Source organism: Macrotis lagotis, chromosome X (genome assembly GCF_037893015.1).
Source record: "Macrotis lagotis isolate mMagLag1 chromosome X, bilby.v1.9.chrom.fasta, whole genome shotgun sequence".
Classification (NCBI taxonomy): Eukaryota; Metazoa; Chordata; class Mammalia; order Peramelemorphia; family Peramelidae; genus Macrotis; species Macrotis lagotis.
In genome coordinates this window covers 586,079,331-586,103,030 of record NC_133666.1, presented here as the reverse complement: position 1 = coordinate 586,103,030, position 23,700 = coordinate 586,079,331, and the positions used below count along the sequence as shown (strand labels likewise).

General features: G+C 37.9%; 2 protein-coding genes across 4 annotated transcripts in view; one reads left to right on the top strand and one right to left on the bottom strand.

Moving 5' to 3' along the window:
• LOC141498424 (protein N-terminal glutamine amidohydrolase) overlaps positions 1–11,483 on the bottom strand; it is a 101,555-nt gene extending 90,072 nt beyond the window's left edge. Inside the window, exons 1-2 of the mRNA XM_074201584.1 lie at positions 11,352–11,483; positions 7,940–8,030 (exon numbers count right to left, since the gene is read on the bottom strand). The gene's annotated coding sequence lies outside the window, so the exon portion shown is untranslated. The remainder of the gene's footprint in view (positions 1–7,939; positions 8,031–11,351) is intronic.
• Positions 11,230–23,700, top strand: part of ATAD2 (ATPase family AAA domain containing 2) — an 83,697-nt gene continuing 71,226 nt past the window's right edge. Inside the window, exons 1-5 of one of the 3 annotated variants that reach the window (XM_074201582.1) lie at positions 11,230–11,451; positions 18,898–19,043; positions 20,897–20,949; positions 21,745–21,910; positions 22,936–23,038. In XM_074201582.1, coding sequence (XP_074057683.1) covers positions 11,245–11,451; positions 18,898–19,043; positions 20,897–20,949; positions 21,745–21,910; positions 22,936–23,038 — 675 coding nt within the window. In that variant the 5' untranslated portion in view covers positions 11,230–11,244. The other 2 variants (XM_074201581.1, XM_074201583.1) reach the window with 2 other exon arrangements.

Genomic DNA, 23,700 nt, shown 5'->3' with positions numbered 1-23,700 from the left:
CTACCATTTAAAGTTGTTGAAAATGAAGCAAACTGATGATGAGTGACTTGCCTAGAAATACACAGCTAATAAGTGTCTCATATAGGATTTAAATAAAGATCTTCCTGACTTGCAGTCCAGTTATGTTTCCAGTTGTCTCTGTGGTACTGTCATTTCATGTCCCCATTTGGAGTTTTCCTGGTAAAGGTATTGCAAGGGTTGCCATTTCCTTCTCCAGCTCATTTCACAGATTAGGAATAGAGGCAAACAGTGTAAAGTGACTTGTTAAGGGTCACACAGCTGATGTGTTCAAGGCTTAATTTTAATTCAGATCTTTCTGACTCTAGGTCCTATCCACTGTACCACCTACCTGCCCACCAGCTGCCTCTACTTAGCCTCAGTAACTTACTGAACCGTCTCCCTGCCTCCCTACTCTAATCCATTCAGTCCACTCAGTTGTCAAATTGACGTCCCAAAGTGCAAACATCCAAAGCTTGTTTGCTTAATAAACTCCATAAACTCTAGTAGATCTTTATTGTCTACGGGATTAAATATAGAATTCTTTATTATGTTATTAAAACCTTCATAACCTGGTCTCTCTTAATACCTTTCTAGGTCTTATTATACCTTTTGCCCCAACCCTCAACTCCCCTTCAATTCAGTGGCCTTGGTCCCCTTACTATACTTCTCATAAGACACTTGATCAACAAACTTAGAACATTTTTCCTGGATGACCCCCCCCCACTCTTTCCTTCCTCTTCTAAATTTCCTGTCTTTCCTGCCTTCCTTTGTGTGGGATAAAAATCCACTTTAAAAATATAGAGACTCCTCTGAGCAAAAAAAAAAGTTTATTTTGACTTTTCTTGAGAAAAGGGCACACTCCAAGTCTCACAAGGGTAGTGAAGATCAAGGAGCTGCGCCAAATTGACAGTCAAGATTATATGGCCTAATACAATCCCCTCTTCCTTCCTATGTCCCTCTCTGTCAACTCATTGGTTAGTCTTCAGAGTTACATTCTACTTGTGAAAATCTACCCCAGAAATGAAGAAAAGAATGAAAGGTTTTCATAAAATACTACCTTATAACTATCTTATTGAAGTAATGTAACTGTCTAGGAACAGTCTACTTATCATCAAACAAGAGAAGTTTTATGAGCTTTGTTAGAATGCAAGGTTTTTATCATGGGAACAGTCTACTGTTCTTCCAGTTAAGATAGTTTTATCACCAAATAGGTAACTAACTAAAAATGCGAGGTCTCTGGAAATAGTCCACTGTTCCCCCCACACACAACAGAATCTGAAGGGTGCCTGTCTTGGAATGCAAAGTCTCTCTCCCTCTTTCTTCTAAGAATAGTGTAAGAGTAGTCTGTCTTTAATGATTTTAAACCCTGAGAGGACTTCACTAGGAATATTAACTCTTAAGAGGGAATATTCCACTCACCTTCAAGTTGCAACTAAAATCCCACTTTCTACAAGAAGCTTTTCCTGACCTTTAATGCTAATGCATTCCTTCTTTGGATCATCTCCAATTTAACTTGTTATATATCTTGTCTGTACATAGTTGTTTGAATGTTGTTTCTTCTTTGTTAAAACTGTGAGCTCCTTGAGAACAGGCACTGTCCCTTTGTCCTTTCTGTGTGTAAGATAGGTCCTAGCACACAATTGTTGTCAATGTTGTTTGTCCTTTCTTCCCAAAGAAGATCATGACATAAGAGAGAGAGGATGAATTTGAGTGAGGGGGTGCTGAACTAAATAACCAATCTTTTTTTTTTCTTCTGGAGCTATCTGTGGCTAGATATGAATTAGGATAACTAGAGAAGTTTTTCAAAATACCTGTTGACTAAGTGATTCAGCAGTTTCATTAGTTGAATTATCTTCTCTGTTTCAAAGATTCCAAGATTTCTGTTTATAGCATTAGTCTCACTCTCACTCTCTCTGCCTCTCTCTTCGTTCTTGCATCTCCAAATCCCTATTTGATATTTAAAATGGAATATCCCGGAAGTAGCTCAAACTCAATATGTCCAAAACTGAATTCATTATCTTCTCCCAAAACCCAATTCTCTTTAAAACATCTGTCACTCAAAGAGCATTTATTAAGCAATTTCTACATGCTAGTCAGTCTAAGCACTGGGAATATTAAGTTCCTATAATGTGACAGATAGTAGGCTAAGCATTAGAGATACAAAGAAAGGTTAAAAAACAGCCCTAGCTCTCAAGGATCTCACTAATGGAGAAGACAACATGTAAACAACTACGTACAAACAAGAGGGGGTAAATTGAAGATAATCAACAGAAGGAAGATCCTAGCAAGAACACTAAGAGGAGTGGGGGCGGCTAGGTGGCATAGTGGATAAAGCACGGGCCTTGGAGTCAGGAGTACCTGGGTTCAAATCCGGTCTCAGACACTTAATAATTACCTAGCTGTGTGGCCTTGGGCAAGCCACTTAACCCCATTTGCCTTGCCAAAAAAAAAAAAACCCTTAAAAAAAAAAGAACACTAAGAGGAGACTTGAAAAAACAATGGAAGCCAGAAGGTGGAAATGATGGAGAGAGTTCAGGCATGGGGACAGACAGTGAAAATGTCCAATCAAATGGAAGGTCTTGGACAAGAAATAGAAAGGAAGCCAGTGTCATTGGTTCAGAGTATGTAGATGTAAGATGTAAGGGTCTCAGGACCCGTGGTTGTTCTCTCCTGCAGAAGCAGTGAAGCACAACTGAAAGGACCTGAGGAGCTGGTTTCAAATACAATTTCAGCAATGTTATCCCTATGTGATCTTGGAGAAGTTACTTAAACTTCCTGGACTTCAGTTTCTTCATCTGTAAAAAGAGGTTAAGATAATGAGTTCTGGTTTGGACATACTGAGTTGGAGATGTCAATGGAACATCTGGTTGATGATGTCTAATAGGCATCTGATATAGAACCAGAATTCAGGAGAAATGAGGACTGGATATGGAAATCTGAGAGTCATCTCCATAGGGATGATAAATGAACCCACAAGAGTTGAACTGATCACAAAGAGAGTAGAAAAAGAAATAACAGACAAAGTTACAATCCCAACCCAAGCCAAAAAAAAAAAAAAAAGGCTGGCTATTCACTGATGATACAGTCAAAGAGAATGAGGAAAATAAGACAAATAGGAGAGATCAGTGTCATGAAAACCCTCAAAAGAGAGCATTCAGGAGGGAGTAGTTCAGAGGACCAGAAACTGTAGAGAAGCCAACAAAGATAAGGACTGAGGCCATTGGACTTTGAAGTTACATTTCGTCTCTGTCACATCCCTACTTCCAGCTTGGAATGCCAGACACTGTGAGTGAGGAGTTTTCTCATGCTGAGCTATCTCATTCCCAATGAGAGAACCCCTGCTCTCTGTATTATCTGGCATGCATTCTCCTATGATATCTTCTTTGATTTCTGTTTTGTTGTGATTTGGATAAATGGACTCCTTTGCTATTTTGTGGACTCATTGTGCAATTTTTTATTAGGTGGGAAGGAAGTCAAGCTTGGGGTACCCTTCCCCCCCAAGATAACAAAGAATTTGGAAGTTAGAGCTCAATTATATCCCCTAAACCAACAATATTTAAGGGGAAAATGTTTATAATTCTATCCTGGTACCCCCTTTCTCTGAGGAGGCTAGAGCAGCCTCCAGCCCAAATCTTTTCAAGATTTGGCAAGAATGAAATTTGTACCTTCCTTCAAGTCATACAACACAGCATCCTCATCCCTCTTTCATTACACAAATAAATAGGATAAAAGTAGAATGCAAAAGGGGTAAAGGAGAGATCTTGAGAATATGCTCTAATTAAAAAAAAAGAATGTGTTCCAATAAACCATGAGTGAGGTGAGATAGATCACTTTTGGTGAAAAAGGGAGAATGATAGAGTTTTTGAATTTAAAAAGACCTGTTTAAACTGTCAAGCCCAAGACTTCATTTTACAGATAAAGCAATGGAGGACTGAGAAGAAGCCCAAGCTTATACAGAGCCAGGATTCAGTTCCTGCCTCCAAATGCAATACTTTTTCCCTCTTAGACTCCAGAACACTTTTATGAAATATGTGGCACTTGACCCAGGCTTGAAAGCAAAAAAGACCTTCAGGAGGGAGCATATTTGGGGAAGGAGGGGAAGAAGAAAAGCCCTGTACAAATACCTGAAGGACTGAACATGGAATCAGGAAAACTTGGGTTTGGGCACCACCTAAAAAATTAACTAGTTCTATGACCTTTTTTGTAAGTCACTTAATTTGCACCTCAGTTTCCTCATCTATAAAAACAAAAGCTGAATATAATGACCTTTCTAGTTTTAAATCCAAAACTGTACAAAAAGGGCAAGGGAGGATAGGAAAAAGCAGGATGAGATGAGAGAACAGCTAGTCCAGTTTGGCTGGAACATAGAGTACATGAAGAGGAGTACTGTGGAACAAGGCTGGGAAGAATAAAGGTTCTATTTTATATGGCATTATTTTTTTTAGTGTAATTGTTCCAAGATTTCTAGTACACACAATTTACAGAAGCTTCATTTATAAAGCTGGCAAGTATCAGCATCTTTATGTACATTGAAAGTATTCCACTCATTTTATGTTGCTATGTAAAATGAAAATATAAAATTGAAACTAGTTTGAGAGGCATAAAATCATATTAATCTGAAAAATCCTATGTAAACAGGACTGCTCTCCTGTTTCATTACAATCCATTGTGACAGAGATCTAGATAGAAATGGTCACCTGAATATTTTAAACCAAAAAAAATATCCTCTTACCCAGACATAAATACTAGATAGATATGATTACAAGACAACTTTATTTAGTATGTGGTGGGGAAAGAACTCTAGTCTTGGAATCAGGAGAAACTAATTCCAGTTTTGATACTAGTTAGTAGTCCTTACACAAGTCCATTTCCCCATCTGTTTCCTCACTTGTAAAATATCTTCTCTCCTCTCACTATAAAATAGTGATGATAAACATTAATGCATTTACACAGGGGTTTTTTTGAGAAAGAACTTTGTCAACTTTGAAATGCTCCAGAAATGTGAATTATGATTTTTTTATAGAAGAACTCAAGAATAGTGTATTTCAAGAAGAAATAAGACAAGAAACAACAACATAAGGAAAATTGAGAAGCAAAGAAGTCAGTGATTCTTAAAAATAATTTTATTCTTCAACAAAATACAGATAAACCTTAAGGGAATCATAAAGTCAGAAGCTGAAAAGACAATAATTTTGTTTTGCAGTTAATTTTATCTATGAAACATTAAAATATTTTGTATTCCATCAAAAAATATTAAGAACAAATATAGGAAACAAATGTTATATGTCAGAAAAATATCGAATTTAATATTTATCATATTAAATGTAAATGGTCTGAATTCCCTTCTCAGTTAGATGGCATAGTAAACAGAATCCCAAAATTGAAGTCAAGAAGACATGAATTCAAGTCTAGACTCAGATGTTTCTTAATTTGTAGACAAACTGCTTAACTGTTGGTAACTTCAGTTTCCTCATCTGTAAAATGAGGATAATAGCACCTATGTCTTAGGGTTATGAGGATCAAGTAAGATAATATTTGTAAAGTGTTTGGCACATAGGCACATAATAAATTCTTATTAAAAATTACAAAATTAAAAAATAAAAGCTATCAAAATGCCACTTATAGGAAATTTAATGAATTATAATGAATGAATATTTAATGAAATGAATGAATATTTAATGAAAAATAATATACTTATTTACTCCGATCAATCTATCATCTCATTGGTAAGGATATTCTTTTCAAGGATATAAATTGCCATCCCTCCACTAATTTTCATTCAGTGTGATTCTTATTTCCATAAATACTTCATAGAGGATCAGATTAACATGCAAACGGCCTTCCTCTATTCTTTCAGCATATTGAAGATACAAATATAATTCTCAGGCTGTTCATTCATTGAGCCTCAGTCAGCCCTCTTTGTCTGCCTATATTTCTATTATAATCTATCACTGTATACAAAATGTAAATAGAGTAAAATTAAAAGGTTGGTCTAAAACATTTGAGATTTCAAATGCAAAACCACCAAGCAAATAGTAAACTATGACCAACTAAGTACTTTTTGGGTACAGAGTACCAGATGGGACTAAGATGATATAAAATTACTTTGAATTCAAAGCAGGAATGCAGGACAAATGTGACCAGATTTGTCCTCCCTCTTTAGTGTGTGTGAGTGCATGTGTTTCAAACACACAAAGGCTCAGTAGGAAGTGCATGAAAATGAGCAAATGAGGTAAAAAAGAATGTTATTTCTGAATCAATTACTTTACAGTGGAAATAAAAATAATGTAAAATTTAGAATTTTCATATACACCAAATAATTCAGTAGTGAAATCCATAAAAGAAAAGTCAAGTATGATATTGATACAGCACTTTAAGTGGGATCAAGAGGAAAGGTCATATGGAAGTGCAATTATCAGGGTACTAACAGTAAATTCCTTAGACCTACATCTCTCAACATACTATTATATATATTTACACAAAATTATGAAGCTTCAATATACATACTTACAATAAGTAAGGTATAGCTAGGCAGCTATATCTAGACAGCTGGAGGTTCAATGGGTCTAGAAATCAGGAAGCTGTTGTTCAGTTGTTTTAGTTATGTCTGACTTTTCCTGACCTTCTCTGGGATATTCTTGGCAAAAATACTGAACTGGTTTCCCATTTCCTTCTCCAGCTCATTTTGCAGATGAGGAACTGAGGCAGATAGAGTGGAGTAACTTGTAACAGGGTCATACAGCTAGGAAATGTCTGAGGCTGGATTTAAACTCAGGAAGGTTCAAATCTTGATTCAGACACTCTACCTGTGATTCTGGGCAAGTCCATTTAGCCTCTATTTACCCGTTTATTCAATTATAAACTGGGGATAATCACAGCACTTACCTTCCATGGTGGTTGTTTATATAAATACCTATTCCAATCCTTTCCACCACCCCTCTTTTTCTCCCTGACTTTAGGTTGAAGTCTTATAACCTTTGTCCAAATCCTGTTATTCTACTTAGCATAATAGGATAATAGATGAAGAAGCTGATACCCAGGGAGGAATATGACCTTTCCAAAGTTAAACAGCTAGTAAGCTACAGAGACAAAATTTGAATCAATAAATATTCATCAAGCACCTACTATGTGCTAAGCCTTGGGGGATAGATAGATTTGGACCCACAGTCTCTACCTCCCAATTCAATGCTATTCCTACTGTACTAGTCTGCCTCCCAGCTCTTCAAAGAAGCCCCTCCATGAGTCTTGAGCTAACATCCTGATTCATCCCTTAAACAACAATCTCTGCAATTGAGTAGTTAAGCACTAGATTGGAAGGCAAGAGACCTAGGGTAGAAACCAGGTCCTGCCACTGGTTAATCCTGTGGTTCAGGTAGGTAATTTCACCTCTGGAGCTTAAGTTTCTTCATCTTTTGTGTCACCTAAAATTTAGATTCTTTAGATTGTACCTGATGCAATAAGCACATTTTATCTGAAAACAAGAGCATCTGGAAAGGGCTTAGCCGCATAAGGGGGACAAAAATGTTGATTCTAACAGCAGGAATGCAGGACAAACATGGCCAGATCTGTCCTCCCTCTTTAGTGTGTGTGAGTGCATATGTTTAAAACACACAAAGGCTCAGTAGGAAGTATATACTTGGGAAAAGGCACACAACCTGCACCTGGGCAGGGAAGGAGAAAAAGGCATTCATTTCCCCCAATCAAGTGTGAGTGATAGTTGGTCACTTTTCCCCAAGGTGGTGGAGGTGGAGTGGGATGTCAAGTACATCACACCTTGATAGACATCTCAAACTTTTTGGGGTGCCTTACCTGGGTATATTGTATGACTGACTAACAAAAGATCAAAAATGTGTTTATGTTGCCCTGGGGTGACCTCTGACAGGACAGGGAGGGTCTGCTCAACTCAGCTGAACTCAAAGCAGTTCCTGCTTAAACTTACCTGTTGAAGTGATTCTATGATTATGAAGGTGGTTTCCCCTGGTCAAGGTTTATCCATTGCAGTTCAAATGTGCTGACTCCTTCAATTTCCCCTAAAATAAAAAAAAAATAAGCTTTTCTAACTTAGAAAGATCTACCAATTAGCATTCCACTGATCCTCACTGTGTGAGTAATTAGAAGAGGACTTGAACCATCTGATTTCAATTCTTATGGTGTTCATTTCTTAAATCACATAAAGCTCAAGTCTTCCTTAGTGACAGAGGGTACATGACAACTGGCCTGTTATTGTGAATGACAGGAGCCTGGAGATCAAATCCTGCCTCCCCACCAGCAGCAGTGCCCCCACAGGCAAGTTATTGACCCTTTCAGCTCCAGTCTTTTTCACTGCATGTAATAGGTGAGTTGCTACTCTCTAAGGATGGAGGGAGTTTCCACACTAGATGATACCCATTCCATTAAAGGCTTATGCTTAAGCTCTCTTCTTTCCTCACACATATGCATGTAATTTCCAGGTAACTTAACATCAGTGGTTCTGCTTGGTTTTGACTCGCTGGAACATCATGTCCCACCCCCCCCTCCCCCAGGATAAGCTGATTGCCTAAACCTCATCACCGTGCTGACTAAAGTTTAAAACCCAGCACCTTCTTACCTCCTGCCCCTCCTCAAGTTTTTGGGCAGGAAGACTGAAGAGCGAGGCACTGAACTCCTTCCAAAGCCTTCTTGGAGAGTGGGCTCAGGTATGAATTTCCCATCAATAGCTCTGGTGGGTCCTACCCACTTCTTTTCAGCGTCCCTTTGTGTGTTGTCTTCCCCCATTAGATTGTAAACTCCTCAAGGGCAAAGACTATCTCTTTTTTTTTCCCCCTAATCTGTATCCCCAGCATTTAGCAGGCCCTTAATATTTATTGAATTGAATAAATGGTACCTATATTATCTCATTTTAACCTCTCAGAAATTCTAAGCACTAATTGCTAGGAGTATAGTATCTCCATTTTATAGAGGAAAAAGTTGAGGTGCAGAGAAGAGACTCTCCTGTAGTCATCCAACTAAGGACCTAGGTGCAGGTTTTGGTGCACCTTTGGTGCAGGTTTCTCCAGACTCCACATTCAGTCCTCTTTCCACTGCATCACTAAGATAGCCTTATAAACACCTGGCAGGGAAGGCTTGAGCCATGTACCTGGGGGCTCTGAGGATACCAAACTAAAGTGACCTGGACCCTGGACTCAGGGAGCTTATAAAAGAGACCACCTGCCCACATTCAAGATAATCTTGGGGGGGGGGCTTGTCACAGGCAGAAGGTAATGCATAAGCCAAGTCCTGAAAGAATTGGGGATTCCAAGAGATAGAGGCAAGGTAGAGAGCATTTCAGGCAGGTGGGACAGCCGGTGAAAAGGCAAAGTATCAGGGAATAGGAGTGCTGTGGGTGATGGGACTGTTTGTAGAAAAAAGAATAAGATAGGATGGAGCCAGGTTGGAAAGAGTCCACAGTGGCAATAGGTGGTGTTTACTTGTAAAAACTTTGTCGGCTTTTTGTCTCTGCCTTAAGGATATGATTTCTCTCTCATCATGCTCAATTTGTATCAATCTACAACATGGAAACAAAGACTGACAGATTGCTTTCTGGGGGGGGGAGGGAAGTAAGATGGGGGATTATAAAAACTCTAATAATATCTTTAATAAAAAAAATGCTGGGAAACAAAAAAAAATCTTTGGAGATGGACTGGAGTAAGAAGATTAAAAAAAAGGTAGGGAGATCATGTAGGAACTCGCTGTCATCTATTATAGGTCTTTCATAAATCATTGAAACATTTTTAGATATCTTTTTGGTATATACCTGAAATTGAATTTTACATTGATAAAAATTTATATTTTATTCTAGTAAATGAGAAAGCCGAAGTTAGAAAGTAAGCGACTTAGAGGGGGTGGCTAGGTGTTGAAGTGGATAGAGCACTGGCCCTGGAGTCAGGAGTCCTTGAGTTCAAAGCTGGCCTCAGACACTTAATAATAATTACCTAGCTATGTGGCCTTGGGCAAGCCACTTAACCCCATTTGCCTTGCAAAAACTAAAAAAGTAAGCTACTTAGCTAAGTGGTACAGTGGATAGAGGGCTGGATCTCAAGTCAGAAAGAGCCTAATTCAAATTCTCAAGTCAGACACTAGTCATTCATTCTCTCTGCCTCAGTTTCCTCATTTGTATAATGGGGATAATAATAACAATAATATTTCTCAGGGTTGTTGTGAGAATAAAATGAGATAGTTATAAAGTGGTAGGCACTCCCTAAATCTCTCTGCATACAATCATTTGTTCTAATATTTTAAAGATAAGAGTTTTAAGATTGTTTCCAAATACAAAAACAACTAATGCAGAAATTCAACAAGCTATAGATGTTGGAAAAAATAGTTTATAAATGGCATATGGTGCAAAAATCTTTTACTGTTTTTAAGTTGTGGGACTGCTATTTGCATGGGATAGTCGTCTTGGTACCTATTTTTTCTATATAAAGTTGTGAATTGTATTGAAAGAAAAAAACTGTGTAGCCATGCAACTTAGAAGCTTTAAAATACTATTTCTTTCTCTAGTGTTTTTTTTAAATAAAAACATCCAGTATTAGAATAGAAAAATAGGAAACAAAAATTTCAAAATGTCAAATTCTGATAGGAAGTCAGAGAATGGATAAGGTAAGATTGCAACTGAGTTCCCCCCTCATTATTCCCCTCCCTCAGAAACTTCTGTATCTTTCCAGTTGATTACATTTCTTATGAAATTTGCAATTTTGACTTCCATCCTCCTTGGGGTGTTTTTTTTAGGGGGGGTGTTTTATTGGGTCGATTTCTTGCCACAGCATCTAAGCAAGTGCACGCCCAATTCTTTGATTAAACTGCGACAATAGTTTGCATTTCGTATTTGAATTCTTTGGCGGGAAATAGGCAGCAGGCTGGAGCGGGCCCGACTGCCAATCACGCAGTGCGCGGCCTCCCTTCCCCCGGCTTTCCCGCGCCAAAATTCCAAACATGCCGCTTCACCCCCGCCCCAGCTTCCTCCGCCACCTCCGAGGCGCCGGAACTACAGGGGCAAAGAAGTTCCCCGGGAGCGCGGCCAGTCCCCGCCGCGGCCGGGGCGCCGGGCCCGCCCCCCTGCGCCGGCCCGGGGCGCGGCTCCGAGCGGCGAGCCGAGGGGCGGGACCTGCGGCGCAGGGATCCGGGGCGGGCCCTGCGGCCGGCGGCGGGGAACTTGTGGCGCCAGAATTCGTAGCGCGGAAGAGCCCGGCGCCGCCTCCGCCGCCGCCGCCGCCTCCGGGGAAGAAGATGGTGATCCTGCGGAGCAGCTCGGAGCCGCACGGCCGCTCCCGGAGCTCGGCCGCGGGCGGCGGCAGCTTCCCGGACCCCCTGCACTCGAGCTCCGAGTTCCTCACCTTGGTGCCGCTGGGCAGCCGGAGGAGGCAGCTGCGCTACAGCGGCGCCATGGGCAAGGCGGCGGCGGCCGCCCCCAGCGCCTCGGCCCCGGCCTGCGCGGTGAGTGCGGCCGGACACGCGCCGCCCGGGCCGGGCCGTGGGGCCGGGGCCGTGTCGCCGCCCGCCGCGGGGCGCGGGGCGCGGCGGCCGTTGGGGCTGCCGCGGGGCGGGGGGTGGGGGCCCGGCCGGGGAAGGGGGTGGGGCGCGGCCGCGGCCCCCCGGCGGGGGAGGTGAGCGCCGGGCGGGGCCTGGCTGGGAGCCCCGAGGGGCGGGGCCGGAGAGCGGCCGAGGCCTGCGGGCCGGGCCCCGCCCCCTCCCCGGGCTCGCGCGGCGGCGCCCTCCCTCCGGAGCGGAAGTCTGGGGGGCCCGGGTGTTCGCCGCCCGGTGACGGGGGCATGCGCAAAGGCCGCTCCAGCCTCAGTCTACCCCGCCGGGAAAATGGGGAGGGTGACACCCGCGGCCCGGCTCCAGGAGCTGACCCAGAGACGAAGAACGGGCCGAACTTGGCGGAAGGTCCTTCTGGATTTGGCGGCAACTTTGGGCATGAGCAGATCTGGCCTCCGGGAAGGAAAAAAGGAAAGCTAGGAGTCTACAAGGCCCGATGGAAAAAAAACAGGGGGGTTAGTGAATTTTAAGTATGCCAGTGGGGTGTAGAAGAAATTTAAATAGAGACTACTTTTTTAGGAAGTTTAACAGCAAAGATAACACAAAGGGTCATGAACTGGCCTTTCAGGGCCTAAGAGATATAAGAGTCCTGTAATAGGCCGATAGTAAGTGGAGAGACACAAACTCAAGAAGTGTAAAAGAGAAGGTAAGGGGATTGACCTACCGCTGTATTTGGTAGATTAGGGTACAGGTGGAATGAGGCTTAGGGAAACTACAGGTATGTTTTCTTCCTCTCAGGTTGGAGAGATGAGGATTTGAAGAAGCTCTAGAAGGACGTTGGGCTTCATCTTAGCAAAATCAGAAGTGTCACCTACTCTAAGGATAATCCAGTCTGTTAACTGATTCACCAGTAAATCAAAAATCTAGTGCCCTGCTATGTACCAGATAGACTTTGGAGATAGAAATGGAAACAACGAAAGTTTCAACTTGTGAGGACAGATAAGATAGACCAAAAGGACATAAAAATGTGTACAGTCCAAATATTAAATATAAATGTGCAAGGTTTTTGGTGGAGGGATGGATGGTGCTAGCTGTTGGGAATCTGTAAAGGCTTCATATAAAAGATAGTATTAATGGAACAGAGGAACTCCAAGAGGTGGAGATAAAGAAGAGTATTTGGTGTGGAATGTTACATGTAGGAGAGTCATGAATCAAGGATAATAACAAAGTTATGTACCGGGGTGACTGAAAGTGTAGTGATGCCTTTGACGCAAACAGTTTGAAAGAGCAGTGGTTTTAAGGAGAAAAATAAGTTAATTTTGGACTGAGGAGACAAAGGCAAAAGTAATCAATTCTGTCTAAAGAGATATAAAGAAGGATGAGAATTGAGAATAAACCAATAGATTAGGTAATTTCGAGATAATTGTTAGTTTTGAAGACAACAATTTCAGATAAGTGAAATCCTAAACTAAATTACTAAGAAAGAGAAAGCACTTGGTGTAGAAAAACTTTTCAAGTAATTTAGAAAGTGAGGAGATACATCCAAGGATGAAACTTCAGTTTGTTTAAAGGCATTGAGGAAACTAGTTGATTCAAGGGGAGAGGATTGAGGATACAGCCTGCTGGAGAAGACAGGGGATCTAGTGCTCTTTGTCCTCCACCTTTTAAGAATCCCACATGTCAAGGAATTTTGCAGTGAAAGAGAATGAAAAAGAAGCTCAAGGTGAATGATCTCTTTTCAACAGTAAAAGAAAAGACAGGGTCCTCAGCTGAGAGGAGGGCTAGAGATATTTAGGAGGCATGAGGAACTGGGAAGTTTGAAACAGTTTTCTTGAAATAGGGAATCAATTAGGGGAATAAAAAGCATTGTCTTGCTTTAGTGTAGACCTAGGATCTTCTTATCAGCTGTTTGTTTTTACCTGGCAGCCTGCCCCCCAGCTCCCTTGGAGTCAACTTCATTTATTAACTATCAATTACTAAAAGACCTCTAATTATCTATACTGATGCTTCTATCCATTAGCCTGGATATTGAAAGTTGACTACATAGTTGTACTATCAGAAGAACCAAGGGGAAAAATATTCTGGGAGAGGGATTTGAAGAACTCAGATAATAAGTATTAAATGTCACCTAATCCCTTGAGGGAATTTTTATCCCAGTACTCTATTCTGGGCCCTCTTCTCTCCTTTCTGTACACTCTTACATAGTGATCTCATCAGTTTTACCAGTAGATGACTCCCAGACTTTTCTATCTAGCCCTATTTTCTCTCCTGAGATCCATTCTCACATCACCAGCTGCTTTTCATACATTTCAAACTGAAAGTCCTAAGACATCTCATACTTTACCTACTCTTAAGTGGAACTTGTCTCTCCAAACACATCTCTCTTCTAAATTTAGAAGGTACTACTATCCTTTCAATCTTCTAGGTTCACAATGTGTGGCATTTTTAACTCCTCACCTCATATGGCCAATCATTTGCCACCTCTTGCTTTTTCCATCTTCATCACATCTATTACATTTGCCCTGTTGCTACTACCTTAGGTCAGTCAGGTCCTCATTACTTCTCCCCTGGACTATTGTAATGGCCTCCTTAAAGGCTCTGTGATTTTCCTTCATTCTAGTTCTGATTGTACACTCCTTACTGTCTCTGTGTTCAAGTATGAACTCCTCTTACTTTAAAGCTCTAAATGGTCTCTTCCCCCCTCCCAAACTACCTTTATAGAACCCTATTACATATTATTTTACTTTCTGTTCTGAGCTGTCTAGATAAATGGATTTTCTTGTTCTCTTTCCACTGCTTTGTTCTCTTGTACTGGCACCAAGCCTATGACATAGGCTCCTTCCTCAACTTGTGTGATTTCTTACTCCTTCACAACTTAGCTCAAGTACTTGCTTAAACTATTTTGTCTTTTGAATTTATCCAGTATAATCTTGGATAGGTATGTGATCTCTAGCTCTCCCCACTTTAATTTTGCTGATCTTCACTTCTCTGAAAGAAATTGATCTAGGTGACCTCCAAGACTCTTTCCTTCTTTCATCTATGGTGTTAACACTCCCTTTTGTTTGTATACACCATCCACATGGCTCAAATACCAGTGGTTTTCCTAAAGCATAGGTCTGTGTTCCCGTCCTGTTTCATAAACTCTGGTGACTCCCATTTACCACTAGGATTAAATAAAAACACTGGCATTTAAAGCCCTTCACCACCTGCTTCAACTTAACTTTCTAACCTATGTATTACTTCATCCAGGCACTGTTGTGGCTTCAGGCAAATAGTGTTCCTCTTAAAGAACATGCCATTTCCTGTCTTGCTTCTTCTGTGCAGCTGATCTTCTCATCTTTACCTTTTTGTCAAATTTCTTATTTCCTTCAAAGCTCAACTCAAATTCTTAACTCCTTCATGAAGCTTTATTTGAAGTCCCAGTTTACTCCTCCAAAATATCTTGTATTTATTTTAGATGATTTATATATTTAGCATATTTAAATACTTATCACTCCACAGAGTTGAAGGAGGACTTTTATTTCTGTATTCCTGCTTCTAGGACTGTGCTACAACATAATGAGTGTCATATGACAAATGGCAAATTTGCTTGCCTGATCTGAATTTACAAATAGCTCTCTGAGTTCCAGTAATTTAAATTTTTTATTTTTTCCCTTTTTGACAAAGAGACTATCATTGCTTTATATATATATATACAGTAGACATGAAAGTGACTTATTGGAGTGACTTGCATTTGTCAATTTTAAATAACAATACATTTATTTTAAGAACTAAACTTTAATCAGTGAAGGGGGATTTCTATCCTAAAATGTTGAAAATTTGAATATTAACAACATTAGCCAGGATGTTAATGCTGCTTAGACAAAGCAGTGGTTCAATAAACTGGTTTTTTAAATATCTGGATATAATGTATTTCAATATAATTGGTTTCCTTTGCAATCCTTTGTGTTTTATGCATTTGAGAAGTCAGTGAATGGTTCTAAAGACTTCACCAAACTTTCAGAAGGCCATGACTTAAAGATTAAGATCCCAAGTTGAAATATGCCTTTAAAAATGAGTCACTAGAACTTGTTCTTAATCTATTAATAGCTAGAAATATCGTATTAACTTTGAGTGCAACTACTTGTGCCTATATTAAAATTGAATATAACAGATAACTGTGTTTGCCTAATTCTAACTTCTTGGAAGTGACATTGAAGTCTTAACTGATTATTTTCAAGTCATTAGGATTCCACTTAAAATTTTGAATTTGGGATTTAGTTATCAAAACAGGATCCTAGCTGACTTTACAAAATTTTATTGATTGCAAAGTTGTTAAAGAGAACAAGATTTAAATATTCATCCTAACTTCACAAATTGGGGCAAGAAGTTGTTAAACTACATTTCTTGACTGAGTCATTTCACTATTACCCATGCATTAAACCGAAAGGTTGATGTCACAGATAAGGCAGTATTTTCTTCACATAAAATTTGCAGAATTTGTATAAAGTTGTAGTTTTATTTAATTTCAGAGTTTCTCAGTTATCTTTTGTCCTCATCTAAGAAAGCTTTATAATAAATAATAAGATAATGGTCTCTTTTTTCTAGATTCAGCATCGGCAATTTCACATTTTAAAATATATTTTTCCATTGTTCCTTACCTCCCTAAAAGCATGGTACAGTAGAAAAACCAGATTGCCACTGCTGACCCCTAGGCAAATCTCTGAACCTAAATAACTCTAGGCCTCAGTTTTTCAAGTGTAAAATGAGAGAATTGGTCTCAATGACTTTTACTGTCCTTTCTAATTCTTAAATGTACAATTTCATGAGAGACAGTTTGACAGGGACAAACAGTCAACATTGAAATTAGGCCAACCAAAATTAAGTCCTTTCCCTGTCATTGTAGAAGACATTTTTCACCTATATAGATCCAAAATAAAATAAGGCAATAAAAATTACTAATAACAATAGCTAGCATTTATTTAGGGTTTGCAAAGTGCTTTACACATTATCTCATTTGATCTTCACAAAAGCCTTGTAAGGTAGGTGTTATCCCCATTTGGGAGATGAGAAAAACTGAAGCTGAGAGAACTAAGTTTTATGTCAAAAGGGGAAATGGGTAGAGAATGAGCACTTTATAGTGCTTTACTATATGTCAAATCCACTTCAAAAATTTTTAATTCTCATAATGATCCTGAGAGGTAGGCACTATTAATATTCCCATTTCAGTTAAGGAGACTGAGGTAGAGGTTGTGATATTCCAGGTCTCACACAGCTCATGTCTGAATTTATCCATTCCACTGTTAGCTGCCTGAAGGGAAATTTTCAGGTGATTGACTCTAATTTCCAGAAAGCTCTTCATGCCTTGAATTTCCAAAGGATTTAGGATAGCTATCAAGAGGTTTGTATATATCACTGGTTAAATCATGGGATCATGGATGTGTTTTTTGTTTCAGTTAGGTTTTTTTTTTTTTTAGTAAATAACGATCCTACATTTGTACTAGTTTGGTAGATTAAACTATTGATATCTTTGCTTTTCCTACAAGATTAAAAATCCATGTATATAAGATTATATAAAAAAATGAAATGTCTTGGCCTTTTAAAATATATATTTATTTTAACATTCATATAAAGGTGTCACTAACCTTTCACTTTCAAGCCAAAAGAACAATTTTATCCATTTATTTTATTTTATTTTTTGTTTTTTTAGGTTTTTTGGCAAGGCAAATGGGGTTAAGTGGCTTGCCCAAGGCCACACAGCTAGGTAATTATTAAGTGTCTGAGACCCGATTTGAACCCAGGTACTCCTGGCTCCAGGGCCGGTGCTTTATCCACTGCGCCACCTAGCTGCCCCTAATTCATTTATTTTAGAAAAATAATTATAAGCATTAGTGCTAAGCTTTGATCAGGTCAGTGAGAGTAATTGGATTGTTAACAAACTAAAAATTTTTGCGCTATGGGGTGTATTCAGGACCTAAGTGAATTCTGATTCCACGTTTATATTCCTGTTGTGGTTTTCAGCTTTGATTTCAACAGTTTTGAGAAAATATAGTTTGATAGGTCCAATTGGAGCCAAACATCATCCAGAATTTGACCATATAACCAGATATTTCAGGTGATTTAAGCCCTATTGGCTTCCAGTTTGTGTTAGCTAATGAGGTTATATTGGAAAACTGTTAAATTGTGAAAGAAGGGGGCGGCTAGGTGGCGCAGTGGATAAAGCACCAGCCCTGGAGCCAGGAGTACCTGGGTTCAAATCCGGTCTCAGACACTTAATAATTAGCTAGCTGTGTGGCCTTGGGCAAGCCACTTAACACCATTTGCCTTGAAAAAACCTAAAAAAAAATTATGAAAGAAGGGTTGAATGTGGGACATAAATTTTTAAAAATGCATTGTTGAAAGAAATTTCAGTATTTAACCTGTTACAAAATTAATGTTTCAGAAGTGAATAAAGATTTCTTTAAAATTAATCAAACTAAACCCTAAATTTGAAAAGTATTCTATTTTTGTATTTTGCTTGATTGTCATAATAATGCAATGCAAAATTTACTAGATTTTTCTAAGAAAAACCAGGTGTAATGCAATGTTATTTAGACTAAGTGGCTTTCTTGGATGCCCCTGTCAGATCTAAAATGTTATGGATGGGTGTTTACAGGCAGTATACAATTCTGACTATAAAAGGACACTGACTTCTCTAATCCCTCTTTCACAAAGGAAGGTTCTGACACATCTTTGTAAAAAGTATACTAGCTAATCTCATGGGAGGGTCACAGGATAAACCCTGTCATTTTGGGGGAGAGAACCAAGTAAGGCCCTGCTGTATAAGCTATAAGCTAGGTGTCCCACAGAATAATTTGTATGAGCAGATTTGAGTAAATGAAATTGTTCATTGATAAGGTTTGTGGGTTTTAGGGTTTTGATTATTTTTTTGTTTGTTTTTGTTTTGGTCTTTACAAAATGTCCAGGTGGGAACATAAATGCAGTCAGATTAATTGAAATCATTGTTAAAAACCTGGGGATAGAATTAATTGGTTGGGCAGTTGCTCCTTTATGAGATTGTGGGAAATGGTAAAAAAGATTGCTTTTAGCATATGTATTACAGTTAATTTCATGATATTTTGGGGTTACCTAATAAAAAAAATTACAACTTTCAATATTTTTGGTGGAGGCACTAAATTTGTTGTTTAATTATAAGCCTCAATATTTCTGAGACAACCTCTGGGAGACCTTTTTTTGTTATGAAACAGTTGTTATAATTATAATATTGCCTCTAGAGGCATAAAATATAATAATATTGTTTAATTGAAAGTGATATTAACTTAGTATGGGGGATTGTTTTATTTTTGAGAACAATTGAAGTGAATTTAACTAGTTTGGATTTATTGCAGAATAATTTAACGACTTTTCTTAATTTTTCTTAAGACTCGTTCTTCAGTTAAGGAAGTTGAAAGTTTCAGTACCCATGCATTAAGATCATTAAGGAAAACTGAACAGCATTCTTCAGACTCTAGTTTTGACAAGAATATGGAAGTATCAAGTGATACAACTAATGGAAGACATTTTACAAGGTACCTTCAAAAATGTTTTTATGACTGAATTTAAAATTATGAACTAATGTGATACAATTTGCAATTGTTTGCTTTACTAAGGACTGCTCCCATAATAAATTATTTAACTTAATTGAATTAAAAACAGTTTCATGTTTTCTTTTTGATTGTGATACATATGTGTAACTGACAAGACTTGATTATGTGACTTTCCTATTATTCCCATCTAAAGATGAACTTTTTTTTCCCCCTCCCCAGTGAGAGTGTGAGGGAATAACTATAACAGTTCAAATTTTGGAGCTGATTATAGTTTTTATTTCTGCTTCTTTATTTCATCATCACTTTTATTCCAAGTTATTCTGTATTCAGGAATTTCTTACTATACATACCATATCATTCCAATAATTATGTCTTATGTTATTAAATGTTTTTCCTAGCTTGCTATAGAGTGTCTATTTTAGCATGTCTTATGACAGTAATTGACACATGCTCTTAATAGATGTTTATTGATTAATTTTTATATTTTTCCATTAGAATATAAGCTCCTTAAGGTTGGTATCTTTCTTATATTTGAATCCTTGTCACAAAAAATGTAATAACTCACAAATGGGCTTGGTTCAGATTTTCTACCACACAAAAACGTTTCTTTAATGTTATGAATTAGTTCTATCTATATGGCATTTAGGAAATCTTTGATTTCCTGGCTTAGTTTTTCTCTCTACCTCAGTTCCTGCTTTCTTTTGAGGAACTTTACCATATGATATTCCCTTAAATATTCTAACTTCCCATTTCCTTGATCTACTTAAATCCCATAACCTAATGCTTTGGATCCTACCTACTAACACTGGGTAACACCTCCCCTTTATCACCATCCCCAAATCCTTTATCACTGTCTTCTTCCCCCTTCTATATGATCTCATTTGATGTTCTCATCAGTTCCATTGGTTCAGTTATCTGAGAACAGGTAATTCCCATATATTGAACCCTAGACCCTCAGCTGAACTCTTCCCTTATCACCACAGCTTTTGGAACATCTTTAATTGGATTTCCTATGATCATTGCAAACTCATCAGATCCAAAACAGAACTTCCCCCATACCAGTCTATTCTCCATCAAGAGCACTGCATCCTTCTAGTCACTCAGACTCACAGGCTTCATGTTGTCCTCAGCTACTCCCAAGTTCCCACAGATTCAGTCTGTTGGCATTTCTTCCCTTCTCAAATCCCCTGCTTGTGTCCTCCTCTCTATACCCTGGCAGGAAGGAAGGAAGCCTGACGTCCCTACTCCCAAGTCCAGTCCTGTGCTATGAACTTGACAGATAGCTCCTCTGATCCTCACAGCACCTCTGGGAGGGGAGGACTGTTGTGATCCTCATTTTACATTGGAGGAAACTAAAGCAGGGTTTGCCAAGAGATAGTGTCTCAAGCTGAAATTAAACTCAGGTCTTCTGATTTGGGGTCCAGACATACAAGTACTACCTTCCTTTGATTTACATTCTATCTTATGTTGATAAGGTATCTGCAGATTGTCTCCACCACTGGAAAGGCCTGAATTTATTACATCTTGTTTTTGTATCCCTATTGAGCACATCTGGCACATAGTACATTTTAAAAATGCTTTTTGACTGACTGATTTTTTTCCCAAGGTTTAAGTATTGGATCAAAAGGTATAAATAAATTTGAGTGATTTTTCCCACACATGAACATCCCCATATAATTCTTCTTTGGTCTTTCATATAGTGACATTAATACTTAATACTAATCCTTAGTAATTTTGGAAGTTGGATTATGGGATTAAAATGGAAGTTTTTCATTGGTATTAAAATTTTATATATATATATATATTTTGTATTCTAATACATTTTTCTCATATAGACAGTTGGCCAGACAGCAGGCTGATAATAAAAAAAATGAAGATTGTAAAGAAGGTAATATTGAAGAGAAATTATGTTTCCTGAATGTAGTGTTAAATTTTTGTAATTTTGCTTTTTTCATTTGGAATCTGCCTGTACTATAATCAGTAATAAGTATGGCAATGTTAACATTTAATAGTAGATTTACAGATTTTTTTCTACTTGGAGCATTCTCTTAACATTACATGATATTAGTACAGGTATGTAGGATTTGATGGTATTGATATATTTTTAAAAAATTTTCCTGAGACTTCTATACTAAGTTTTTTTGAAGTGTATTAATTGCCATTAAAATCTATACTTTGAAAGTTAAAGACAGGGGCGGCTAGGTGGCGTAGTGGATAAAGCACCAGCCTTGGAGTCAGGGGTACCTGGGTTCAAATCTGGTCTCATGTACTTAATAATTACCTAGCTGTGTGGCCTTGGGCAAGACACTTAACCCCATTTGCCTTGCAAAAAAAAAACCTAAAGAAAAAAAAGAAAGAAATTCAAAGACTGAATAGGCTTGACAGTTAACTCTTTTAATTGACTAAAATGTTATTGTAAAATTTGTCATTAATTTGGAATTATTTGGTTTTTTCAGTTTAAGTTTAGTAAGCTATTGTAATTTTAATATGCTAAAGTGCAACTTTTTAAGTTGCACATTCATTTTAAGATGGTTTCTTTACTCACTGTTGTTCTAAGTATACATAAAAAGGTTTAAGTTTGTCCAAAAGAGAAAAGTTAACAGCAGAATTTTTTACACTTAATATTATACATACACATGTGTACATCTTTCATGTACTCATATCATGTGCGTATGTTTTATAGACAAAGTGATTCCAGTTACTCGATCATTGAGGACTAGAAATGTTGTTCAAACTACAGAGCATCTTCATGAAGAGAATGGTGATGTAGAAGTTCGACGAAGTTGTAGAATCAGAAGTCGTTACAGCACTGTGAATCAGTCTGTGTTGTTTGACAAACTTATAACAAAGTAAGTAAATATGATATTGCCAAAAGTTGCATGTTAATTCAACAGAATATAAATTAATTTGTTCTTATTGGTCTAAATAAACTATTAATAGTTTGAATTATTGGGCGGCTAGGTGGTGCATTGGATAGAGCATCGGCCCTGGAGTCAGGAGTACCTGAGTTCAAATCCGGCCTAAGACATTTAATAATTACCTAGCTGTGTGACCTTGGGCAAGCCACCTTAACCCCATTTGCTTTGCAAAAACCTAAAAAAAAAAATAGTTTGAATTGTTACCTCTGAAACTTGGTTCATATTGCCACATTAAACTTAACATTTAAAGAGTATTTTACTTCTTAGCTTAATGAAATGATAAGTAAATTCTTAAAGTATACTTTGGTTTTATTTGAAACTCAAAAGATAACATTGTTATATATTTACTTCACCACATAGAACTTATTGGGCATTTTGTAAATATATTATTGAGAGCAGGCTGAAATACCTGAGAAGGTATTTAGTCTTTTTGCATATTTAGTTACTTTAATATTTAATATAATACTTTAATATTAAAGATGCTTTTAAATGCTTTTTCATTTATACTTTAAATTTATAGTAAAAAAATTTTCTCTTTTCCATCTCCTCTTTGCCTAGGGAAAAAAAAACCCCAAAACATTTGTAACAAATAGACATTCAGATTATGACATTTACCATATTTTTTAGAAATCTCATTTTTTTACCTTGAGTTTATCATTTTTCTGTCAGAAGAGTGACTAGCATGTTATATTAGTGGTCTTCTGGAATTGTGATTGGTAACTGTATTCATCATAGTTCTTGAGTGTTTTAGAGATGTTTTCTTCACAATGTTGTTTCTATAAATCGTTCTCTACACTTTGCTTTATTTCTTTACTCTTTCCAATTGTCTAAACTATCACTTTCTTCTTTTCCTATGGCATAGTAAAGTTCTGTTACATTTATAAGTACTTTGCAATTGCTTTAATAGTTGTGTCAGCCTATTTTTATATCAGGTGTCATTTTTTTTTTAACATTAGCACTGCTGAAGCTGTATTACAGAAAATGGATGATATGAAAAAGATGCGCAGACGTCGAATGATTGATTTGGAAGACTTGGGAGTATTTAATGATGCTGAAGAAGTAATGTTTACACATTTCTCTTTTTATGTAGATTTAGTTATACCCAGTTTAATTTTCTCCAGCCTTTGATAAATCATTCAAATTCTTGATCAATGTCCATCACTTAAGATTCTTGACTTAGGGTTGGCTAGGTGGTGAAGTAGATAGAGCTAGTGGCCTTGGAGTCAGAAGTACCTGAGTTTATATCTGGCCTCAGACACTTAATAATTACCTAGCCATGTGGCCTTGGGCCCATTTCCTTGAAAATAAAATCTAAAGAAAAGATTCTTGACATAATAACTCATTATTTTCATGTGGGAAAGTTTTTGAAAGTATTTATTGAAAAAAATACTTGGGCACAGATTTGACTAAAATCAACTTTGCATGAATTGTCTACAGTCTCGTTATATGATCCTTGATAGATCAATAAGCTTTTTTCAACCTCAGTTTTCTGTTCTATCTAACAATGATGCCTTCTCTATCTATTTTATCCTGTATCCTAAGAAACAAATGAGACAATAAATGTAAAAATGCTTTGTGAAGCCAAGAGTTTTATGTAATTGTGAAGTATTAGTTTACTTACAGAAAAGTTTAGTTTGGGGAACAAGCTAGCTACCACCAGCAACAAATTATTGTTTTTTAATATAAACTCAAGATGTCACAGTGCTCTAAATTGGTGAAGT